This window comes from Falco rusticolus, chromosome 2 (genome assembly GCF_015220075.1).
Source record: "Falco rusticolus isolate bFalRus1 chromosome 2, bFalRus1.pri, whole genome shotgun sequence".
Classification (NCBI taxonomy): Eukaryota; Metazoa; Chordata; class Aves; order Falconiformes; family Falconidae; genus Falco; species Falco rusticolus.
In genome coordinates, this window is record NC_051188.1 from 99,860,312 (window position 1) to 99,885,171 (window position 24,860).

At 39.7% G+C, this 24,860-nt stretch overlaps 1 protein-coding gene across 1 annotated transcript in view; it reads left to right on the forward strand.

The window, feature by feature from the left end:
- Positions 1-11,461: 11,461 nt before the first annotated feature.
- Positions 11,462-24,860, forward strand: part of PRKX (protein kinase X-linked) — a 63,046-nt gene continuing 49,647 nt past the window's right edge. Inside the window, exon 1 of the mRNA XM_037377600.1 lies at positions 11,462-11,902. Coding sequence (XP_037233497.1) covers positions 11,722-11,902 — 181 coding nt within the window. The 5' untranslated portion in view covers positions 11,462-11,721. The remainder of the gene's footprint in view (positions 11,903-24,860) is intronic.

Below are 24,860 nucleotides of genomic sequence, written 5' to 3' on the forward strand. Positions count from 1 at the left end.
TGGGTAAGGACACCTTCCACTAGACTAGGTTGCTCAAAGCTCCCATGTACTATGCTTTTCTACAGTGAATTTGAGTATCCTTTTTTTAATGGAGAATGTGAAAAAGATGAAGCCATCTCATTTTTGAGTAGTAGCCTTCTCAGCTGTGTAAGTGTCATTGGGAGATATGAACCTTGTTCTGAGCAAGGAGACTGCTTGGCTGTATGATGAAAGGGTGTGTAAAAACAGAGGCAGATAAGAAACCCACAGTATATAAACATGAGAAGAAGAGTTTATAACATGAAAGCAGCAGCACTGATAAAGTGGTTAAGGCAGTAAAGTATCTGAAGAGCAACAGTCACAAAAAAGGAGTAGCCAAACAAAGATCAAAACCTTATCCCCATGCTACAGGACCTACCAAGTAGTTAAATGCAGCCAAAGTTAACAACAGAGTTAACAAAAAAAAAAAAAAAAAACCAACAACAAAAAAACAACCACCAACATTATTAATATATATATATAGTCAATGTTTTTTAGTAAAATACACATATAACATGCAGCAAAGAGAAAGAAGGAAAATAACTGTTCAAAATGAAAAATGAAAATAATTTTATTAAATTTTAAAAAAAAGCTTTCTGAAATAAGTGCAGAAAGAGCATTACTATGTTTTTTGTCCTCTCCTCCATCCCAAATCCTGTTTTCCCCCTTCTATTTCTAGTTAATTTGTTGCAGACACATGCAGGCACATCTGAGAACAGAACAGCAACAAGAACTAAACTTATATGTGGAAAAAATTTGCGCACAAATATATTGGATAAAATAAATTACAGATACATTATGTAAAATACATATAAAAATTAGTATATAATATTAAGGGTTCACAAATTGAACAAATGTCATACCTTATACCATACCTAAAAGAAAGGTCATTGCTTTATTCTTCTGTATCTATTTATGCATTGCAGTATCAGAGCAAACGGAATGCGGATTCCATAGGATAGCTGTGTCCCCTTCCAAGCATGGCTAGAAGTGGAGAAGCAGGATGTTCAACAGAGCCTGCAGATCCAAGTGCTTGCCTTGTAAAGCCCATCTGAAGCAGCTGGGGACTGTGAAGAGACAATCCATGCCTGAAAACAAAATCTCACAGTTCATTTCAATAGAAAACTGAGAGGTCTCTTGCTTTGTGGTGTGCTGATGAGTGTCAGCTCCATGCCCAGACAGAGAGCCCAGAGACATCAATGGCAAAACTCCTCTTGTTTTCAACATGAGCAGGATTGTCCATCACATTTATAAGGGACAGCAGCAGCTACAATGGGTTATCTACAGTCCCAGTTCTTCAAAACATCTTTTCTACCTGCAGTTTCCTTTACCTGTGAATATACTACAACAGGAAAAAAGCTAGTCAGAGCCAGTGAGAGCTTTCTGCACAAGAGGAATGTCCACATGCATGCAACAAGGCATCCACAGAATTTCAGACACACTTTAACTATTACAAGTATTGCCTATATCAATGCCAAGGAAAACACTTGGTATGCTTAAATGATAATGTTTAGAATTGGATTCCAAGCTACAATAATCAAACTAATTTTTATACAACTTAAAGTTGGCATATATTTCTTATATATCAATACATACATCATAGGAAATTTGAATGAGCATGATACATTTTCAGAAACTTACTAAAATGGAGAAAAGGAAACATCAGAACTAAAGATCCTTTTCCTGTAAGCTGAGGCTCCCAAAAATAATATCTTCTTTTAACAAATAGTACTATCTACTAATTTTGGACATCAGTAACTGCAAGATTCACATTAATTTCCACTAGGTTTGAAGCAGTTTCTAAACAACCATCTTTTAATACTTGAAATGTGTCATTATTAACTAACTACAGCAAACAAACCAACCAAACAACCAACCACCTCCAAGTGTATGCAGATTATACCTGATACAAATCCTCTGTCATCACAGAAATATCCCTGTGCCTATGAGGGGTGGATGAAGAAAAAGAACCATGGCAAAAAGAGATAACATGATGAGAAACTTTCCAAAACACTGAGTATAAGCCTTCATAAGGTGAGTGTGTTAATGATGAGAATAACTTCTCTGCCTCATGATGGACGTGATCTGATTCCTAGATATACTAAGCTCCAAGCTGGCAAAGAATGCTTCCATTTATTTTTAGCTGACTTAGAGCATCTTTTCTTGCAAAATTATTTTTTCCTCTGATTCAAGCCACTGCTTTACTCATTCTCCTTGGACTTGCAGGAAATTGTCTTGATAGTCCAGCAGCTGAATGCAGTTACCTATATCCTGACATGCTATTAGTTTGATTTCTAGCTGTTGGATTTTACATTTAATCAAATAATCCTAATTTCATCTGTATAAAGTTTGTAAAATTACCTCAGACTGAAACGTGGATAACAGAAATGCTGTGCACCAAACCTTGGCCTTCTAAAAGTTCTTATTCTTAACAGAACTTTGAACAAGTGATCTACTCCAGCTGTCCAGAGAAATGATCTGTTGCCTTCCAACAAACACAAAGAGTGGAAACAAGATCAGCTCAAAGGCCAGAGATCAGCTGCCAAGTACAGTAGGGGAATTATGAAATTAGGTATTTTGCAAGATCAATGAACTATTAGTCTACTCATTTGTTGCTAAACTCACCTACATTCATATTATACATTGCCCAGCATTCACTGCATTATATATTTATGTCAACAATTTTGCAGACTTTATAGTACACAAAAGCAACATACAAGGGAAAATCAATTAGTAAATCAAATTAGTAAAAAAAATTGAGAGCACTAAATGAATTCACATGTAAAGCCCTTGATGATAAATGGTCCTATTTCGAGAGTAAAAGTGACCAGCTCTGTAGTACATATGCTTGGACATAATCTAGGGTTTGCACAGATCTATAATGATCACAAATCCATGGGACCTGATGAGATGCATTCAAGGGTCCTGAGGCAGATGAGGTAGCTAAGCCACTATCCATCATATTTGAGAAGTCATGGCAGTCTGGTGAAGTTCCCACTGATTGAAAAAAAGGGAAACATAACCCCCATTTTTATAAAGGGCAAAAAGGAAGACCTACAGAACTACAGGTCAGTCTCACCTCTGTGGCCAGCAAGATCATGGAGATCCTCCTGGAAACTACGCTAAGGCACATGGGAAATAAGGAGGTGATCAGTGACAGCCAACATGGCTTTACTGAGGGCAAATCATGCCTGACAAATCTGGTAGCCTTCTGTGACAGGGTTTCTGTGTTGGTGGATGAGGGAAGAGCAACTGATGTCATCTACCTGGACTTTTGCAAAGCATTTGACACTGCCCTACCTGACATACTCGTCTCTAAACTGGAAAGACAGATTTGACAGATGGACCGCTCAGTGGATAAGAATTGGCTGGATGGTTGCACTCAGAGTTGTGGTCAACAGCTCAACGTCCAAGTGGAGACCAGTGACAAGTGGCATCCCTCAGGGGTCAGTACTGAGACCAGTGCTGTTTAACATCTCTGTCAGCGACATGGAAACTGGGATTGAGTGCACCCTCAGGAATTTTGCTGACAACACCAAGCTGAGCACTGCAGTCAACACACTGGAGGGAAGGGATGCCATCCAGAGGTACATTGACAGGATCGAGAGGGGTGCCCATGTGAACCTCATGAAGTTCAACAAAGCCAAGTGCAAGGTCCTGCATGTAGGTCAGGGAAATCCCAAGCACAAATAAAGGCTGGTTGGAGAATGGATTTAGAGCATCCCTGAGGAGAAAGACTTGAGGGTGTTGGTGGATGAGAAGCTGAACATGGCCCAGCAACATGTGCTTGCAGTCCAGAAAGCCAATCGTATCCTGGGCTGCATCAAAAGAAGTGTGGCCAGCAGATCAAGGGAGGTGATTCTCCCCGTCTACTCTGCTCTTGTGAGACCCCACCTGGAGTGCTGCATCCAGCTCTGGGGCACTCAACATAAGAAGGACATGGAACTATTGGAGTGAGTCCAGAGGAGGCCATGAAGATGATCAGAGGGCTGGAGCATCTCTCTTATGAAGACAGGCTGAGAGAGTTGCAGTTGTTCAGCCTGGAGAAGAGAAGGCTCCAGGGAGACCTTATAGCAGCCTTCCAGTGCCTAAAGGGGGCCTACAAGAAAGCTGGAGAGTGACTTCACAAGGGCATGCAGTAACAGGACAAGGGGTACTGACTTTAAACTGAAAGAGGGTAGACTTAGATTAGATATAAGGAAGAAATTCTTCACTATGAGGGTGGTGAACAGGTTGCCCAGAGAAGTTGTGGATGCCCCATCCCTGGAAGTGTTCAAGGCCAGGTTGGATGGGGCTTTGAGCAACCTGGTCTAGTGGAAGGTGTCCCTGCCCATGGCACAGGGGGGTTGGAACTAGATGATCTTTAAGGTCCCTTCCAACCCAAACCATTCAGTGATTCTACGTTTCCACTAACTTAACTTTTTGAAAAAAACACAATGCTTTTTTTTTTTTTTTCTGAAGTTCATAGTTAAATGGGCAAGATAAATGGACAAGTTAAATGGGCTGAGTAAAATATATTTCCATTTTGTATTTGAAAATAGATTGATTCTCAGTTTCATTGCTTGAACAGTTTTATGTTTTTTGCTTTATGCTCCCATTCATAAAAACACATAAGTGCATGCACAGCTTTAAGTACACAAAGTACACATGTAAACTCAACCGTGACTAATTGTGACTAATGCCATTGGCTTTAACAGAATCTAGGCACTTGCTTAAAACTAACTGAAATTAACTAGGTGCTTAAATACTTTGCTTAATGAGTCTGCAATGACTCTTATGTACTGAACAGTTCATGAACAGAACTGTAAACAGAAAAATGAATCAGTTCTATCACTTTATATTTATTTGGCAAAAATATATTTGATTTTCAGAATCAAATTAGAAAAAGAGTTCAAAAATCATATATAATTTTTATTTCATACATGAGTAAAAAAATGAATTCTAAGATATCTAAAATCTATTTCTTCATGTTCAGTAGTGATTAAATTGTAAGACTATCAGCAGAAATATCATGAAGGGTTTTCTATGCACTTTAGCTCACATTTCTAAAAGGCTAGTAACTGATAGTAAAAGATAAAAGTATAAATCTTTCATACTTTTTTAATACTTTTTATATATCCAAGGCCAGCTTGGAGTCTTAAAGTGGTAAGTGTGCCATTACAGAATAAATTTACAGAATTGATAGTATTTAAATTAACGAATTACAGAACACCAGATAAAAGATTAAGAAAAGAATATATTACTTCACAGCAGAAGATAACATTTATGGATAATGAAGGCATACTTAATGTTGCTGGATTGAGCTGATAAAGTCCTTTCACAATTCCATTCCATTTTTAAAGATGTAGCTATCATGCATGTAAGCATTTTACTTTAAAAAATAAGTAACAAGACTTGCTTACATTTAGCCATGAATATACATATTTATAAAATATCTTTGCATAGTATTGCCACTGTAATACTGTGAACTGTGGGACCATCTTCATTTTAGAGATAAACTGCAAAGATCTGTGGAATTTGCCAAAACTTGCAGTAAATAAGGGTCAGACTTTGCTTAGCTGATAGTATGCGCTACAGAAGTAAGAGGGAGAATGCCAGCCTCTTGCTTGGAGCTAACCTGGGTTAAATCTAACTGCATTATTTCCTGACAGAACTAGGTACATAGCTCCAGAATACAAGAACTCCTGACAATTTAAATGAGGTGTCCATCTCTTTCTTCTGGTTTTATGGCCAGCCTCAATGCCACCGAAGAAGTGATTTATTCATCCAGAACACCAAATGAAGATCTCCTTAAAGACCGTTCGTGGGAAACACTGACCTCAGCTGCAGCCACATACTTCCACGGAGTATTCAAAACGCTGATTTTTGATTTTGAGGGGCAGTGGGAGGGACAGCAAAAGCCTAAGCAGAAGGAAGTGGTGGATAGGGCTGAACCAGCCTGGTGAAAACACAGCTTGCCTCAGGATTCCTCACAGCTGAGTGACTAGAGCACTGAATGCCCTTAAAACCTTGCGCATGGCAATGATTTGGGGAACTGATCTGGCTAAAAACCCTAATAATTTTATGTTATAAATAAATCCCTGAACGTAATTCCTGAACTGGATCACCAGGGAACTACCTGAATGTCAAATATAAAAGCAATGGTGTGGGTGGGACAGCTGATGTGAGAGATGATGACAGAATTGTGGCAGCTTGGATTTGGATCAGCTTAAGATGAACCACACCTTTCTAAGCCTGAAGCCCACATAAACTGTGACACAGGGAAGACACTGACACTAAATCAATGAAGATACGATGGACACTTAAGCCTGGCATCTTTTAACTTTGATGCCTGTGCCTAAAAGAAGATTTTAGCTGTTTCTTTTTCCTTGTGCAAGTCCTTAGTCTTAGATATGAAGATGCCAACATGAAAGCAAACTGAATTTAGAAAGATGTTGAATTAGAAGATTTATTCTGTTCATGCATTAGATATATGTGCCTTAGAAAAGACATTATATGCAATTTCACTTTAAAAGTCCTTTATTCTACGTATAGGGGAAGAAATGGTTTAGCACAGAAATTTTACATTTATCTAATTTACTGCTTGATGACATAGCTTAGTTCCCTGAGGTTGGTAGCAGCAGATGGGGTTTATAATTCTGTTTGACTACCCTGAATGTTATGAAGTTCACATAATGCATGTCTTGCTACAAAAAACAAAAAAATATTGATAAAGCTCATTCCAATTTAATCATTTGTGGAATTCATTATTTTACAGTAATTTTTGCAGAACCTTGATAAAATTTGTAAAAACATGCCACAGTTACATACCATAAATTGTATAAATACATGTGACTTGTACTATATTTAATTTCTACAACTTTTGCAGCGTTCCACAGAGCAGTGACCCAAACACTCCATCTCATGGGCACAGTAAAAAAAGAGTGTTTGTTAAGTAGGAATGCACAATATGGGAGAATATGTCCTGCAGTTGCCTTTGGTAATTTAAAGAAAAGAGGCTGGAATGAGAATGCCTTTCATGCAATGAAGATTAAAAATGCTGGATATTCCATTTGCTGAGTGACTGCTACAACCAGCATGTTATCCTGGGTATTCAAAATGGGATGTGCTAGTATGAATATACATAACCAATTCTTTGGGGGAAAAGAATGAACAAAAGATGTCTTAGTGCATTGCTGCTCTATGCTGTCTTCCACTTGAAGAAAACATCACCATCTGCTTTTGAAGAGCTTATCCAGCACGCTGGTATTTCCGTGTCTCCTATTAGATAACACAGCATTCCTCCAACATTTTTTTCTAAAAAGGTGGCCACGACTTAATTTTGTGAGGAGAGCAGTTTTGCATATGTGAGATAGGCTTTCAGAATGCTTACCAGAACAAGTTCCTCAGCAAACCTAGGCAAAGCAACATCTTGTTTCTAGATCTCAATCTAGTTTTGGCAGAAGCTAGGCACAAACTTGCTCAGACTGGGCAGAAGTCTAGACACCCTAGTAACAGCATTTCCGTGTTTGAACTGGCTAAGTTGATGCACTTCTGAAGCAAGGCATCCACTCGGCAAAACTCAACAGAATCACAGTTTTGGATATAGGCATCTACATTCTATTCCTGGTGCTTAAAATCTCATTTGGACTCAGCCACTATACACGTAATCATTTAAACACTTCTACAAAAAACCCACATTAAACATAATCATATTAAAATACAAGTGTGATAGTTGTGTTATGAATGTGTAGATACATTTGCATGATGTGATTGTTCATTATACGAACAGTCTTATTTCCATACTATGAAGGACTGACTTCAGATGGGTGGAACAATTTCCCCCTTCCCTTGTCAATGGCTGGGATTTCTTGCATGAAACGGTGCTTGTTTACTTCACAGAACTTGCCTGATCATGAGCTTCTTTAGCAAAACAAAACAAATGAAAAACACATACCAGTACTAATTATCTTTACTAGTTATTCTTCCTCCTCAGAGCAGTCCCACGTTTTTAGGCACTGTACATAATGTGACAAAAAGAGAAGATACAGAGCTATTTATTAGTAATAACCAACATTGAAGGACTCCTCCATTTCCTCCCTACAGGTTTGAACAGGTCTGTAGCAAACTTGTAGTAGTTTTACTATGACAGTGATGGTAAAGATACTCTTTAACAGGATTTGTAAGGAAAATTATACATTTGCAGGGAAGAAAAAGGCACGCTTTCAGGTAGACAAATGCAAACATGCTCAGACCACAGGAGAGACTCTTGTCTGCAGTCATGGAGACATTTAAATGACCAATTCCTTTCTCAGAGAACCAAAAGACCAAGAGTTAGGTGCTTAATTCTATTTCATTTGCATGATATGTGTATCACAATGTCCCCATGAAATGACAGAGAAACTCATAGATAGTCTGGTAGAAAGTTTATAATCCTTTCCATTAGTTTAAAATTGTTAACCAAAGGTTTCCTGGGGGTGGGTGGGTGGGGTGGTGGTGGATAAAAACATGCAAACAAAAAGAAAGGAATGGGAGGTAGGTTATTAATTTAGCGCCCAAAGAATCACTGATCTACAGGTGTGGTGGTATGTGTGGCAAAGTCAAGTTTGGCAGCATCGAGTAACCAAACTGACACCTGGGATGCTTTTGGCCCCTCAGAATTCTGAACTTATAAAGGAATACAAGTACAGTGAAAACTTTTTGCAGCTGAAATGGAAGAAAAACAACACCTAAAATCATGAGTATTGAGAAAACTATTTAAACTACTGTTGTCTCTCTTTTTTTCTTTAATAAAACCTCTTTTAGTAAGGCATTCATTGTCCCTGGAAAGAATCATCTGTAACAGCTGGTACTTTTAAGGGAAAATGAAAAGAGAGGTAAACCTTGTTGTAACTACTTGCAAGGTAAAGGAATGGAAACATACAGCATCAAACTCTGCTTTAAGCTAAAGGAACCTGGCTTTAGACACCTATTGCATGCATGGGGAAAGTGAAAAAGATTAGAACTATGAACTATTGAGGGCAAGAGAAAGGCTAAGATTATTCAAAAAGTACCTATAACCAAATGTTCACATACTAAGTTAGAATAGTGGCAAAAATGAAAGAGAAAAGGAGAACAGGACTGCAGACTTTCCTACAAAGTGAGGCCAAATCAGCCAACAAACTAAGTTTCATATCCACTATGGCAACCCAGTGGCCAGCTCTATTTCCACATGCAGTTATGAAATTATGAGTTTTGATTCTCAATCTTCCTGTCTTTAGAAAGAATGACATTTGTTTTCCCTGAAATACTGCGAATAATATTCAGTATCTGCAAGATAAATTCTAAGTAGGTTATACAGAGGTGGTAAAGCACACTAATAATATGTTAACATTCTAAATATAAACATTGCAATTATATTGCTACAACTAGTGAATGTTTTGGATGCCAGTCTGGCAAGGTAGGAAGCTAACTTTAATCATAAGAAAAGAGACGCTGCATTGAATGGAGTTAATCCTGTGCTTACAAGCCTTGCTGAATCACAGCCTTTTTGGATGTGTGCTGTCATACAGGCCACCAACTGCTGAAGCATGGCAGTAGGAGGTTTTCTTTAAAGAAAGTTTTACGTTCCTAAATGCAAGTAATTTAATCACTAATGAAGTTTGTAGCATAAATACCAGTTGAAAGTAATCAATACCTTCTGTGAAGTATTTTATGTCCTTTATAAAATCTGAACAGTCAATGATTTCTTAGTTTTTATGAGGGGAAAAAAAAAAACTTTTGGGATTCTCCATTGAAAATTATGTTTACAATTAGCTTGTACCTCTTCCTAAAAAACACCTCAATTTGTAATTATTTGCCTAAAAATCAAAGTTATGTTTTTATATACACTGAGATTCCTTCAATGTATGAATGTTACCTTTCGAACTATTAACTTAAAATTTTCTGTTATTGTTAAGAAAGGTTTGTGGCTTTCTCATCTTTTAACCAAACAGGAACTAAATTTACAGCCTGACAGAACATTTCTGATTTGCAGTTTAAGGAATCTTTAAAATATTCCATTCAAGGCACGAATCACAATGATTTTTTTTATACAATGTAGAAAACATAATATAAAAAGGAAATTAAGTAGTAAAGCAAAACAGAAATGCAAAACTTGCATTCCCAAGGGTACACAAATGAAATTAGAAATTTTGTAGCAAAAGTGACATCATCCTCCTTGACTGGTGATTCTTTTCACAGGCTGACAGGAAGCAGAGATGACCTAGCATTTTTCCGAGTTAGTCATAACCCTTCATGTCAACAAGCTAAAAGATAAAAATACATGTTATATACTCTGAGTATCATGACTGTAAATAAGACTATAAGTAACTCTTAAAATTCAGGAAAGATGTACATAAATGTGTAATTCTTATATATAATTTTTTATTACTGTATTTATACTAACTTTTTGTCTACATATGCATAATAATTTCTCATTATTGTTGAACCTACTCCACAATGGAACCAGTAGGCCTTATATTCCCATGTTTTCACAAAAAGGAGGTGCAAGATGCCACGCGTGTAACTTAATTCACACATCAGCTTTACAGATACCCTGTTTGCTGGAGCAGAGGGTAGGAGCTGCGAGCAGCGTAAAACAGGGCCAGAAGAACGCATGGAAAAAATTAGGATTTCCTTCCCCATTTTGACAGGACGCTTCTTAGTGACTTGGCTCACGCACCATTTTCCCCGTCTTTCAGCATAATTGTCAACAGTCTCTTGGCCGCCGTGGAAGGAGCTATATTCGGTACTCGGCCGCTGCCGCAGTAGGTGCCCTCTCAGCGCTGCTGGGTGCAGCTCTGTGCACCCACCGGCCAGCCCCAGGCACCGAAATAACATTTTGCAGGCTCGACCCGAGAACACGGAGGGGCTGTGGCCGTTGCAATATCCACACCTACTTGAAAACAGGGAGTAAAATAACTGGTGAGAAACGTTTTGCAACGTGCGGGCGAGGGACGCTCGCTAACCCTGCAGCAGCCGATTGCTGAAACAGGCGTGCGGCCGGCCGGACGCTCCGCAGAGCTGTCGGTGTGAAGCCAGGTGGGCCAGGAGGCCGTCATCGCCAACTTTCCGTGCGGAGCGGACGGGACCTGTCCCCGTCCCCCGGCAGCCACGGCACCGAGGGAGCGCGGGGGCAGGCGCGGCAGCCGGCAGCTCCCCCCCGCCCCGTTCCCCCCGCAGCCGCGCCGCCTCTCGGGCCGGGCGCGGGGAAGGACGAGCAAAGGGCACCGGCGCTACCAGAACCCCCCGGGCAGCGCCCGCGGCGGGGGGCGAGCTCCGCGCTCCCGCCGTGCGGCGGGGCCGCGCCTTCCCCCGCCCAGCCCGCCAGCCCTCTGCGGGACCGTGCCGCAGCGGCAGGCAGGCAGACCCCGCCCCTCCGCCCCGCGTGTGGCGCCGCGCGGCTCGGCACGGCTCGGCACGGCGCGGCGCGGCTGGGCTCGCCCTCGCCATTGTCTGCCTGCGCGACGCGGCCGTGCCTGCTGCGAGTGGCGGGAGGCGCGGCGGCCGGCCGCGATGCTGAAGGGTTCCGCGCCCCCTCAGAGGCGGCAGCGGGAACGGGATCCAGCCCCCGGGAGCAGCCACCCCGCCTGCTGAAGACTGAAACTTTGCGTCCCCGCCGTTCCCTCTCTTCCCCCTTCCCCTCGCCGGTCCGGCTCGCCCTTCTCCATGTGCTGAGCGGCTGCGGGGCGCCCGCTCGGCCCCATGGACGCCTTCAGCGCCGCCAAGGCCAAAATGGGGGCGAAGAGCGGCGGCGAGGCGGCGGCGGGGCTAGCCGCGCCTCAGCCCGCCGCGCTGGCCCCCAGCCCCGCCGGTGCCGGCGAGCCCGCCGCGCCCGAGCCCGCCGCCTACAAGCTGGAGGACCTGGAGACCCTGGCCACCGTGGGTGAGTGCGGAAGGGGCGAGGCGGCGGGACCGGGGAGGAACAAAGGAGCTGCCCAGGTGACTGCCTGCGGCCGTGCCCGGCGGGAGGAGGTAGTCAGCAGCCGGCTGCCTCCGTCCCTTCCCGGCGCCCTCCTTTTTGGGCGCCTCCGCTGCTTTCTTACCCCTGCCGCGCCCCAGAGCCGCGGCCGCTCGGGCGCTGTGGGCCCGTTCGGAGGCAGCAGGGTTGACCGGCGGCCGTTTAACAGGCGGCAGGTGCCGTTGGGGGCGATTCCGCTCCCCGCTCCCCGACACAGAGGGAACGGCGGCGCTGGGGAGGGGGCTGGCGGGCGGCCTCCGCGGCCGCTGGGCGCCGCAGGGCTGCCTGTGGTGGCGGTAGGCGGCTGAGGAGACGCGCCGCAGCCTTCGCGTAGCTGGGGAGCCGAGCTGTGAGCCGGGGGAGCTGCCGGCATTGTCTGTCCCCGGTGCGGAGCGAGGGCGAGCCCCCGCTGCTGCCGGTGTCGGCGGCCCCGGCTGCGAGATCGCGGCTTTGATCTGCAGCTGAACGAACCTGTAGCCGCGTTTGGCCCGTCTGTGAGACGGGGGCAGCCGCTGGCTGAAGCCGAAAGACCTTTTGGTGTAAAACCTGATGTGTCTGGTTTAACTTCATTTACCTGCATCATGATAGAAGATTCATCATTTAAATGTAGTTGTCGGGCCAGTGAAGAGATCAAACAGGTTAACTGACTACAGCCAAGTACGTTTCAAAATGCCAGCACGCCGTTGCCCTGAATGTAGATGCAAAGATGCTTTGCGTGTGTAGAATTTTTGGTAGAAGGCAAGGTTGTGTCTCACACCTACCACGCTTATTAAAAACTGCCTGTAGTCAGTGGCATTGCAGACTAAATGCATGTATTTAATGAATTGGCATTTCAGACGTCAGTGGTCATGTTCGTTGTGTTCATATCCACCGTATCTGTCTGCGCATTGTATTTGAGCTTACATACATATAGTTACATATATTTCTGCACCTGGTTTGAAGGCTTGTACCTTCAACTATACAGAAATTTTATTCTTTTTTTCTTTATAGGACAGTGAAATAATTTTGGATAGTTTTATTCCAGTAAGTGCTGTAAGTCTTAATTGCCCTTAAGCTTTCCATAGCCAAAAGGGTGCGATTTCAACCCTTTTCTTAGTGAAGTGATAGTTTTAATATGTCTTTAAAAATCGAGTTGGAAAGGCCTGAGAATGTTGTGTCTGGTGAAGACCATGTTATCTTCTCTTGAATTGTGTTGCTTTTTGAGATGATTTTTCCATTTTGAAATACGAACAGGCATTTCATTGAGAAATTGAGATTAATACAAGACTGCTTTAAAGGTTTGTGATGCTTTTTTTCCTCACCAGAAGTGGTTGATCTTTTTTGTTACGTCATGATTAGTTGCTGTGGATACAGTGGACACAGAGGATTATGACTTAAAGTGAAGCGCAGGCTGCAGAAAAATAGTAGTTTTTAAAGAAGTCATATAGTCATGGAAATGTTCCTGAGGCCAATGAAGAAATGTGGAAATGATCGATAGCCAATTTCAAATAGCGTATCTTTTTTAGAGTGTTCTTTAATGTGCTGTTTAGAGGTTAAGCAAGAGGAAAGTTCTTCAAGGCAGAAAGAGAGACTTAAAGTGGGGCTGCTTGATATGAAGACACAGAGAAGGGAATAAAATGTAAAAGGAGCAGACAGCTGCCTATCAGGGCACTGACAGAATACTCAAAGAACAGTCTCCCTTCTCTGTCTTCCCCAGCTTGATATTTTTTCCCCCATTTCTTCTTTTCTCAACTAGCTCTGAGAAGATGACCGTTCTTTGCATCTCTTAGCAGCTGTGGCGTTGGTTGTTTTATAGGGAGAAGGAGGACAAAATGCAAAACTTCAAGGGTATAAAAATGTGCACAGATAAATAGATAAGGCCTTATTAAAGAAACTGAGCTGACTTACTGTAAGTTGGTTTTAAAATAAATGTGTGACATGCCTGTGCACCTCAGCAGAAGGCTGTGGGGAGGGAGAAGATCTAGCTCCTGACCAGGAAGCAGTACAGGGGCCTCAAAGTGATACTGAAACTGAGCACACTTGATGCCTGCCTCTGAGTGGCAGAGTTCATAAAAGATGCAGTGCTCTGCACTAATGTCTGTAGTGCTGCTGCGATCTGAGCTGGCAACGCTTGAGGTTGGGCTGCTCTGTGCGCACCCACTAACATGCTACGTAGCGTTCCTGAGTTAAATGGGCTGCAAGTTAAATCAGTGTAGAATACTGCAGAATAATATGTAGATGTGCAGTTTAGCTTGATAAAACTCATCTATGCTTGGCTTAAACCTTTTTTAATTAAGTTGGTTAAGTACAGTTTAGGTTTCTATCACATGTGCTGAAAGAGTAAATCTAAAATATTTTTATTAGCAGTGGTTTAAGTCAATACTGCCCTGTCCTCCATTTTGATCTCCCTGCACAAATAGATGAGATTAATGTACTGTCATCAATTTCAGTACAGCAAGTTAGGGTTGCATGCAGTTTGATTGCTGTCAAAGAATAAGAATGTCATAAGAATAGCCATTTTTTTCCCTGCTGATGTTCTGGAAAGCTATGTGCTCTATTTGGCATACTTGGAGATGTTTGTGGGGGGGGATGGGGATACCCAGAAATTGCAGGACAGGAAGCTCTGCTGTCTTCTCTACTAGAATGTTGTTGCTTATAAACACCCAGGCTTAGAAGCACTATGTCCTTGAAAACTATCAACTTGGGAAAGTAGCAAAATAAGGAGGAACTCCATGCACTTACAGCTGTTTATGTCTAATATTTACGGTAACAAAATGACGTTGGTGTCTGTAAGATTGTGGTTATCCCTGACTTTAGGCACCTTCTCTTGAAGGATGAAGTAAAGTTCATATAAAAATTAAAAAAAAAATAATAAATGGAAGCAGTACCTGCTTTGACTATAACAACTACTCTTTTAAATAACCTTCACAGTCTAAGAGGATTAAAATCCGTTAACCTGACCACCATAATGCAGGCTGGTTTGCATGTGTTCTCTGATTTCTGTTGGATACTGTGCCTGGTTTAGCAAAGAACTTATCATGAGGGAAGAAGAGCAAAAGGGAGGAACAGCTTAGCATGATGGTTGGGAGGACATTTATCTCCCTCAAACATCCCATGACTCAACCTTTGTTTTCATTTTTGTGGGCCCTTTGGTAAAAGGCATTGGGAGCACAGACTAGAGTGTAGATATGCTTTTGGGGAAAGTGCCCTACTATTTAGTTGATAAAGTGAAGTTGCTGGGTTTGAGAGAGCACAGTAATGGGGTACATACTGATTTCTGGCACTAGGAGAGGTTGAACAGGAAGAATATTTGAGGGTGCTTCCTCAGAGGGTGAAGATGTGGCTTTGCATCTTTGAGATGTATGGTTTTTTAAACATTCCTCTTACATGAAAGGTGAGTGCTCTTGCTCTGGAGCTGTTGAAGGTGCCTGGTTGTCCAATTCTGGTTTTGAATTGATTTTCCCTTTCAAAGGATGCCGAAATACGAGTATTTGCTCAGCATACTCAGAAACTGCTGCACAGACCAGGCTGAAATATTCTGTGAATCTCGGTTGAGTTTACATACTCGGCTGTGCCAAGATTGAGGTAGTTCTGTGCCACACAGAAGCGAGAATTTATATGCCACGACTACTATGTTCATTGAAACCTAACTGCTGAAAGTTCATGGTCCACCAATGCTTATCTGAACCCATATCAAACTTTTTGTAGGTCTGGTCCATGGAAGAGAGAGACTATGAACACTAGCGGCATATTTTCTGAATCATACATGGTTTTGATGAGCATTTAACAAGAGCGACTTTCCAGTAGTCAGACAGGCTGCAGTCAGACACCTGACATATATCCTGTAACAGAGATATTAAATCTTTAATTATGCCATAATAACATAGTAATTTAGGTATACTAGAATAGTAAGTACAAGAAAACCAGAAGGTATTTCTTCACTTTTGGGTAGGTGAAGTTGGGAGAACAAATTTAATGTTCCTAAATTAAATATATGATCATAGGGAAGGGGGAAGGAAGAGAACTCCAGGAGGAGAAAGATGACAAACTTATTCTTGTCTTCTCTCCTGTGAGATGTTTCTTGCCCATTTTTCAAAGTGCAATGAATTCCATAGCAGGCTTTATAAATTTAAATGGAGTTTTGTAAATCTATTCAATTGATTGACATATTTTAATAATATTTTCATGCTAAAAGATTCTTTTCAAACAACTGTTCCCATGAAGTGCTTTATACTAAATAAATGCAGAATAAAAAATTGGGCAAACCAGTATTTTAATTTTTATGAGCATGGGAAAAGTTTAAGAAGTACATGGGAAAAATGAGGTGCAACATATTTTTAAATACTTAATTTCACACACAAATGTGCTAGCCAGATATATTTCTAATGGCATTATATCAGCAGGACTGTAGGTACAGAACTGTAGTACAATGCTCTAAGAAGGAATCTGCTCTTGTATAGGACCTTACAGTACTATTTTTCCTGTGTATATTCTTAAGTAAAAAATTCTTCACCAGAATAGCTAAGTTGTTCTTTACTAATAAACCATGCTGCTGTTTCTTTGTTGGTTTTTTTTTGTTTGGTTGTGGTTTTTTTTTCTTCCTCATGGGGCTCAAATTAGTTTTGTTTCTTGCCAAGTGCTGTCTTTGGTTTCACTACTGAGGTCCTCACTTACTTTAAATATTGTATTCTAAGGGATGTGTGAGCATTGTTTTCCTGTTTTGTCACCTTTCCTTGATACTGAAGTGATAAGTAGTAATCCATGATTTTACTTGGCCATGTTCTTAAATACCACAAGTTTTGAAAGAAAACATGGTCTGAATGTTGTGACTGTGATGGTGACCTGAATTCACCATTACATTTATACATCTTTGAGACTTTAGGCATAAAGCTAAATGACTTGATTTTTTTTTTTCACTCTGTGTTTCTTGCTTCATTTTCCCCTCCCACAAGATCATACTTGTCCCAAAATAAATCCTTAGTATTGTTATAGCTGATGTTCTAGAGAGAAAATGACCAGGTGTGACTCAACTTTCTTCTCTTGCTTTTCCTGTTATCCGCTGCTGAGGTGAATTTTGGTAGCATAATGTTTATTGTGGAGCAGGCAGCAACAGATCCTTTCCTATGAGGTTCTTGTTCTCATTAGGCTGGAAAAAGATGGATTGAAACAAATATTCTCTTTTATCTTCCAGAAAGGTCAAAAAAGTGAGAGTATATGGAAGAAGTTTTAACATGTGAAAATTGAAAGTTCACATTTCTGCTTTTCTGTCTTCAGTGTTTAAAGTCAGTGTTGAGGTAAATGGCCGGTGTTTGCCTGTAACTTGTTTCTTTTGCCTTAATCTTGGATATTGAGCTGATTGCAGAAAAAAAATGCAGTATTCTTTCTCTGATGTTATGAACTTGACAGTATGTTACGGAGTGAGTTTTGACACTCAAATATACTTCTTGAGGATAAACAATTTAAGTCCTATAAATAGCCCAGAGATGCCCGAAAGCGCCTGTTGCAATGCAAATAATCAAATAATCTGGAACACAACTAGTGCTGATATTTCAGAAATAAGAAGCATGCAAAACTTCTCTCCCACAAAATCAAAAGCACCTAACACCACACCTTCCCACAGCCAAGTTGATACTTACAAAAAACTGATCTTCCAGGTGAAGATACTGTTGAAAAATTCTTCCACCAAGTGTTTTGTGTCAGCCAAACTGAAAAAGTTAGAAAACCTGAAAAGGAATAGAGATTTGAGTTGGGTGTTTGTTTTTTTTTTTCATTCCCCTTCTTCAAAGGGAAGAAATAAGAACTTAAAATACTCGTGGTTGACAGCATGTAGGCTCTTAGGGCTTGACTCATCTTTTCTGTGTTTAGGTTCCTGAGTTTGCATGTCTGGACTGTTTGCAGTGGACAGGGAGAGCAGTCTTTTGAAGATGGATGTTTTGATATTTTGGCTGTTAAATCATGAAAATGTAGGGAGACATTTAAAGTGCATTTATTCCTAGTTTGGTCCACTTTAAAGGTGATACGCAATATGCGTATCTTAGAAGAAGGAAAAGGGCAGTGGAATTTATGTGTCATTTTTGTTTGTTGTGAGAGGTACATGTGTATACAGCAACTAAGAGTGAGATTTTGTGAAGTAAAGATGGGAACTTCACGTTTACCTTGCAAGGGCTTGTCTGAGCCTAAGCTATTGGTAACCAAATTAATTTAGGTTAAACAATAAAATTCCCTTGCTGTTGATACTTCTCAGCATCAACATCTTCAGTATTAGCTTGTACAACTCGGGAGTAGTTTAACATGATGTCTTTACTAGGGAAAGCATCCTCCCGTTTCTGCACAGTGTTAGAGTTTTTTTGGCAGCCTCAAAGATGTTGTTAAGTAAAATTTTGCAGAGTACTGTGTGTTAATGTGCACCTGGGATATTCAGGTGATCAGGAAGCACAGTTCTCAAAATTAGACTGTTTCTGTTTTCCCACAGGAAGACTTATCTTTCAAATGAATGAACAAATGTGTCCTTTTTTTTAAAAAAAAAAAAAGTTGGGGGGGATGTATATGGTACAACATTGTTTTAACCACTGTTTCCACTTCCTATTAGAGCAGTGGTTCAGTTTTTACTTGAAATTTATGTTCCATAATGACGATGGTGACGATTATTATTCTTTAATATAGAAGGGGGATCAGAGATTTTTGCCTTAGTACAGACTCTTCTTTTCTATAGAGACTATAAATTTAGAGTGCTAAGGAAATTCATCTGGGAGACAGGTGAGTAAATTTTGAAAGTAGTTAACAAAACACATTATATTTGGAAAATGGGTGGAATGTTACAGAATGAGAAAAATACTCAAAAAACGCTTATGTCAGTCTTGTTACTGTATTTCTGTGCATAATTGTAGTCTTGCTTTGTTAATTTTGGTAAAAGAAATGTTCAAATTTTTGCCCCTTTTATTATATTTACCATTTTATTTTGTTTAAATAATATATTTCAAGAATATTGAAATAATTTCAGTTGTGCTAGTAAGACTGTAAGTTGGCAAATTAGACTTCTTTCTTGAGGAGTTTCAGAGGCTGCTGTTAGAAAAGTTGTTACTTCTAGAAGCAGTGCTTTGTTTTCTTCTAAAGGTTGAGAGGTGTAGGGTGTAAAACAGTGTTTCTGTGACCAGTTTTTTTCTTGAACCATTGATACTCTTAAAAAAAATATAAATCCTGAGAATAATACAGATTTATCATTTTGTAAAGCTTTGAACTTGAAGAAAACATCTTGTTCTACTCTGAAGAGCATTCTGAAAATGCTACAATAGTGATCTCATTATGAGAATTAACTTAAGCTTTTAGTTTTGCACAGTTTAAGGGCTACAGTCTTATTGAAATCTAACTTTTGTGGTTTTACAATTCAATTTAAGCAACTTAACTGTTCTATGTAACTAAGTAAGCTCTCACTGAAAGGCCAAAGATGACTGTAGCAGGGAAAATAGTGTTGAAACTGTAAGTTCTAGCATACTAGAAGTATTCAGAATGTGCTCTTCTAGACATGTGTTGTAGAACAGACAATTACAGTTTTCCTTTTTAGACATACCTAAACTAGATTTAAACAGTTCTCACGTCCTTTCAATACAACTGCTAGTTTTATTGCTAAAGTGCTTATGCTTTTGGGTTAATAGAATAAACTTGCCTGAGCTGCTGTGTAATGATCATGCTGAAGGATTTGTATTAGTATCTATACCTATTTTAAGGTAGTTTGAGAATGTTTGCGTTGCAGAATTGCTCTTCAAATGTGTGAATACTCAAATTTTCTTTTGGTGAATTCTGACAGCTGTCCTATCCAGTCTTACATTGTGGTGATCTACGGCATTTGTCATGAAAACTTACCACTCAGCTGCCTTTTCATCCCTGTCCCAGCTTGGAACAGTTGGTAACTGGTCTATTAATTGATTGACAGTAACTTTTGTGTAAATGTGTTGTCATTTTTTTTCCAGTGAATCAATTGGTCTGCTTCACCTCAGACAAATGGCTAGTGTGTGTGTTTTCTTTCTTTCTTTATAATTGAAACATTAAACTTAATAAAGGAAGCACCGTTTCTATGTGACTAAACTGCATGGTATAACATATTTTCTGTATAATACCAATAGCAATGTAATGTTAGACTTGTCTGTTGGGTTGATCTGGTCAGTGGAACAAACCATTTCCAAAGTCTTGCTTTGATCCTCAACTTTCTTAGTCTATTGAGGCAGCAGGGAAGTCCAACTCAATTTGACCTACATTATATTAAGTAAATCTGAACTGTACCCTTCAGACAATTTGAATACTTTGTGAAGTATCTGGATTTCTAGTCTTGTGACTGTTTGTTGGGGAGTGTTTATTTAAAACCAAAGTAAAAGTAGATTGGTTACATGGTTTTATTTGGTTTGCAATGTGTTTCATAGCCCTTATGTGAACAGGTTATGGTATCTAAAACAGACTTAATTTTTATGTAAAATCATCTTTGTTCTTGTTGCTTTTCTGGATATTCAGTTTGAATATCACCTACAGCTTTCTCTATGGGATTATAATTTTTATATATTTATGCATATATATTTAAATTTATATAAACTCATAAAACAAGTTCTGCAATTCTACAGCTTGATGCAGGAAGAGTGAGAATATGGAAGAGTCTTTGCTCATTTTTTGTCAGCATATATAGGACTTCTTGATTGGCTATTTATTGCACTTAGATCTTTGTTTCTGCAAATGACTCATACAGTATTTACAGTATGTAGCAAATTTTTACTTTTTTTATTTTTTCTCTACCTAGGATATTTTTTTACTTCCTTAAAGGATTGATTCTGAGCTAATTTCTCATGAAAGTTCACGTCTGGTATTTGTTAATTTGATTCTGCCATGCAATTTGCAAGAATTCAGGTGTAATGATTATATTTTGTATTTATTGGAATACTCAAGGCAGAGGAGCTATATAATATAAACTGCTATTAGCAGTTTTAACCTGTGACTTAGCTGTGCATTTGTTTTTCTTATGTACACTTGGCATTGTCTTATGCATACTTTTAAAAAGCACTGAAGTTATCAATGCATACAGTATTCGGCCTGGAAAATGTGACTAAATTCTGACATTGTCTAATATGAAAGGGTAGCATGTGGAAAACCTGCCAGAGGTTTGGCTTTTATTTTTTTCCCCACATGATTCTTACAAAGGAGATAATGGTCTGTTACCAAAATCATGTAAAGTGACTATTTATGGTGCCCGCTATGCGGTATTTTCCATGAGTTTCGGTATGGTTCTTCATTCAAATGTGGTTTCTTACACAGCATTCGTGGCATTTGCTGAAGTGTTGTTCTGTTTGTATTGAGGAATATGGGGACTCTGAGCAATCTGAAATATTTATGGTAATGACACTGCCATTATTGTTGAAGGTGCACAGAGCTGTCTGGGTTAAAGCAAAATATCTAGTTAGTACTGGGGTTTATGCCTCTTGGGTATTGTTCCAGTCAGTAAATTAAATGCTCCAAAATTGTTTAGGTAGATGTTAAGAGAGCTATTGCTTCATAGACTCTTAAAAAACAGGCTAAACTGGGTGTAAGATTTTTACTTTGCTGATCTACTAATTAGGATGCACTGTAATAGCTACATGGATGGCGAATATAAAAAATAAGAGGCTGGGAGCTGCCTGTGTCTATGTGAAACTTCTGGGTGCTATAATAGCAGACTCTTCTAGCTGCCTGCCCCAAAACTGATGACAGACTCCTAGCCTCAGACCTCTTCCTCCCCCAGCTTGGTATTGGCTTCTTACAGCTCTTTGGGTGCAGGAGATGATAGCCTGTACGGTTTTAATTTGCATGGCCTGCTAAAAATAACTTCAGAGTATGCCTTGTAAAATTTTAGTTTGTTTTCAGGATTACTGGGTAACTCCTTTCCTGTCTCTAGAGAATGAACTATGAGGACAGCTGCTGGTCAGTCTGTTTCTAAATTGGGATTCTTGTCCCTTGTTTCATCAAAATGTTTTAGGTTGCATGTTGGCATGCTGAATTTGTGTTCTGAGGCCACCAAACTCTCCCTGACTTTTGTGACTTTCAAAGGCCCGTGAAGACTTCTGCAGTATGTCTTTATTTAACCCACCCAGTTGTCGCACTCAGAAGTAGTGGATATAGAAGTTATACTGAATCAACAACATTGTTCTTTGTCCTTTTTAGTGGCTGACATAGTTCAATCCACATAAAATATATCCAAGTTAGCAACCATAGATGTAGAAATTGCTCATTCATTAATATCTTTGGAAATAATACCATTTGGAATAGAAATTAAAAAATATTTCTAAAAGTTTCCCAGTATTGCAACTTAATTCAGCTTATTCTGTTTAAAAGCTTTCTGCATCTTTTACAGTGAGTAGCAATGATTCCTTGCATCTATTCATGGAAAATTTTCCTTGAATAAAGTTGGTTTCATTACTTTTTTTTTTTATTTTCCCCTGCTAGAAAAGGCAGCTGGGAAGAAGCTGTAAGAAAGACAATGTGTCCTACAATACAGAACCATTAGAAGGAAAACAAAAGTATTGAGAAGAGATTGGGAAAAAATCTGAAAAAAAGAACTAACACCAAAGTTAATATAAAATATTTTAAAAGACATGGAAATATAGTTCTTTGGGGGAGGGGAGGGAAGGTGGTGTGTTGTTTTTGTTTTAAGTTAGTTTTTTGGATTTCACTTCTATACATTTCATCCTTCATCAGCTGAGAAGCAGAAACTAGTTGGGGCACATCCATTCTTGATGCAGTAAAGCTTATGAAAGCTATCCTTTTTAACTGTTTTAGAACAAATGGTAGTTTATTTTATTAATGTCTAAGTGAAGAGAGTTTCTGGAATTCTCTCAGCTCTTTATCTGCGACACTTGACTTAGTGTAAGCTAAAAGATTTATTTTGTTGGCAGCAGAGATGATTTTTTGCTGCCTTTGTTGTTAGGCCTGCATTTTTTCAGTGCTCTTACTGCACTGTTGGTTGTGGGTTAGGCAGAGTACAGCCTTGTTGTCTTGGTTTGAGGGACTTCTGGAAAAACAATGCTCTGGAAGTCTGTGATAGGACAGTTTGAGTGGGCCATGCATTTTGTGAAGTAACAGTATTTGACATCTGAAATCTAACAGATATTTGGGAATTATGCCTTTCCTTCCACCACCACCACCACCACCCACCCCAACAAAAAAAAAAAATAATTGTGCATGATTTAATTTTGTGAGCAGAAGTTAAGCATAAGATGTAGCTAGAGTGTAATTGCATAAATATTCAACCTATTTGATATCAGAGGCAGATTGAGAAATAGAATCTCAAAATCCTGTTTAGCAAATATTTTTAATATTTTTTTAACATGATGTATGAATTGTACTATACTGCAGCTGGTGTTACTTGTCAGTGACTTCTTGATCTGTTGAGATGAGGTTGCAATACATGCTAGGAGTAAATAGAGAAGCAACATTGTGTACTGGGAAATGCAGGAGACAGCTGGCTTTATGTCTAATTAGCCAGTCCCTCTTGTTTTTTTCTGATGCATCTGCAGGTAAACCCATATAACTTAAAACTAAAGCAGGAGTTGGTTGCATAGTTACTGATTTCATAGCTTAGAGTCTGCCAGTTTTACATTGCTTTTCAGAGTTTCCTAGGAGTGTACTTTCGTGATAAAAGCCTGCAATATAAATAGTTTTGTCTTTGAATCTTGATCTTAAATGTTTAATTGCAAGTGAAATTCTTTGACACTGTGTATTTGCAGACAAGGGTTCACACTGCTGTGTTAATTTTAAATATTCTTTTTGAGTTTTACTGACTTTTTGCATGGTGGCTATTTGTATTTTAATAAAGAAGGTTCTTAGTGAAATGGCGACCGCCAAAGTGGATAAATAGTCAGAGAAGGCTGGCAGACGGTAACAGAGATGAATGCACAGGTGAGGCTATATCTTTGGTTCAGAATGTTGGAATTCCTACTAAAAAATGATGCTGGAAAAACAGAGTAGGATAAGGGGACTTAACGCTCTTTTGAGACACTCTTCTGCTTTGTATAGGTAGGTTTGTGATTTGTATTTCCTTGATACTACTTCTTTTCAGAGCAAAACAAATAGAGCAGAGTGTATGTCTAGCTAGGAACTTGGTTGGATATTCTAAATGATGACGTGTAAAGAAACAAATGTTACTAGTGCTTGGTTTGGTAGGTTTATCTGAACTTGTCAGTGTTGCTAGCTAATACTGAGTTTGCAATGTCAGCAACTTTATGTGGAAATAAGCCAGCTATGGATTCACTGATACCCTAAAGTTAGACACTCTTGCATGAAATATTGCCAGTTTATCTTCTGTAATAAAACACTTCAGTAAGCCTTTTTCTAATCGTCACATGTTTTGGCATCAAAAATATTTGTAGGAGGAAAAAAATTCTGCTGGCGATTGGATGTAACGGCTAGGGAGAGATTCAGAACTCCAGAGACTCACAGACTAGTTGTGATTTCTACCCTAATGGGCTTTCATTTTAGATAGAGATGTTAGGAGCTGCATTGTTGGAGAACAAACACAACTTTGTTGCTTGGCCTCCCTTGGTTCTCTGAAATGTGATTCTCGATATAAAATTAAACAGTGAGTGTAGTAATAGAGGAAAAAACCACACCCCAAGCTACCTAGAATTGCTAGGACATTTGGGGGAGGGGGAAGGCAGAGAGAAGGCAGAGAGAAGGAAAGGAGCCGTATTCTTTGATCACTTTGCTTTGGAGATCCTTCCATAGCATAGTTGATTTAGTTTCAGAAGCAAGACAAATCCTTTTATTTATTTATTTTTTTTTTTGGTGTGAACTATTGAATAATTTACCATAAAGTACAGTCATCCCTAAAGAGTTTTGCATGTCTTACACAGACCTCATTTTAAAGACAGGAACTCAGTAAACCTGACTAAAA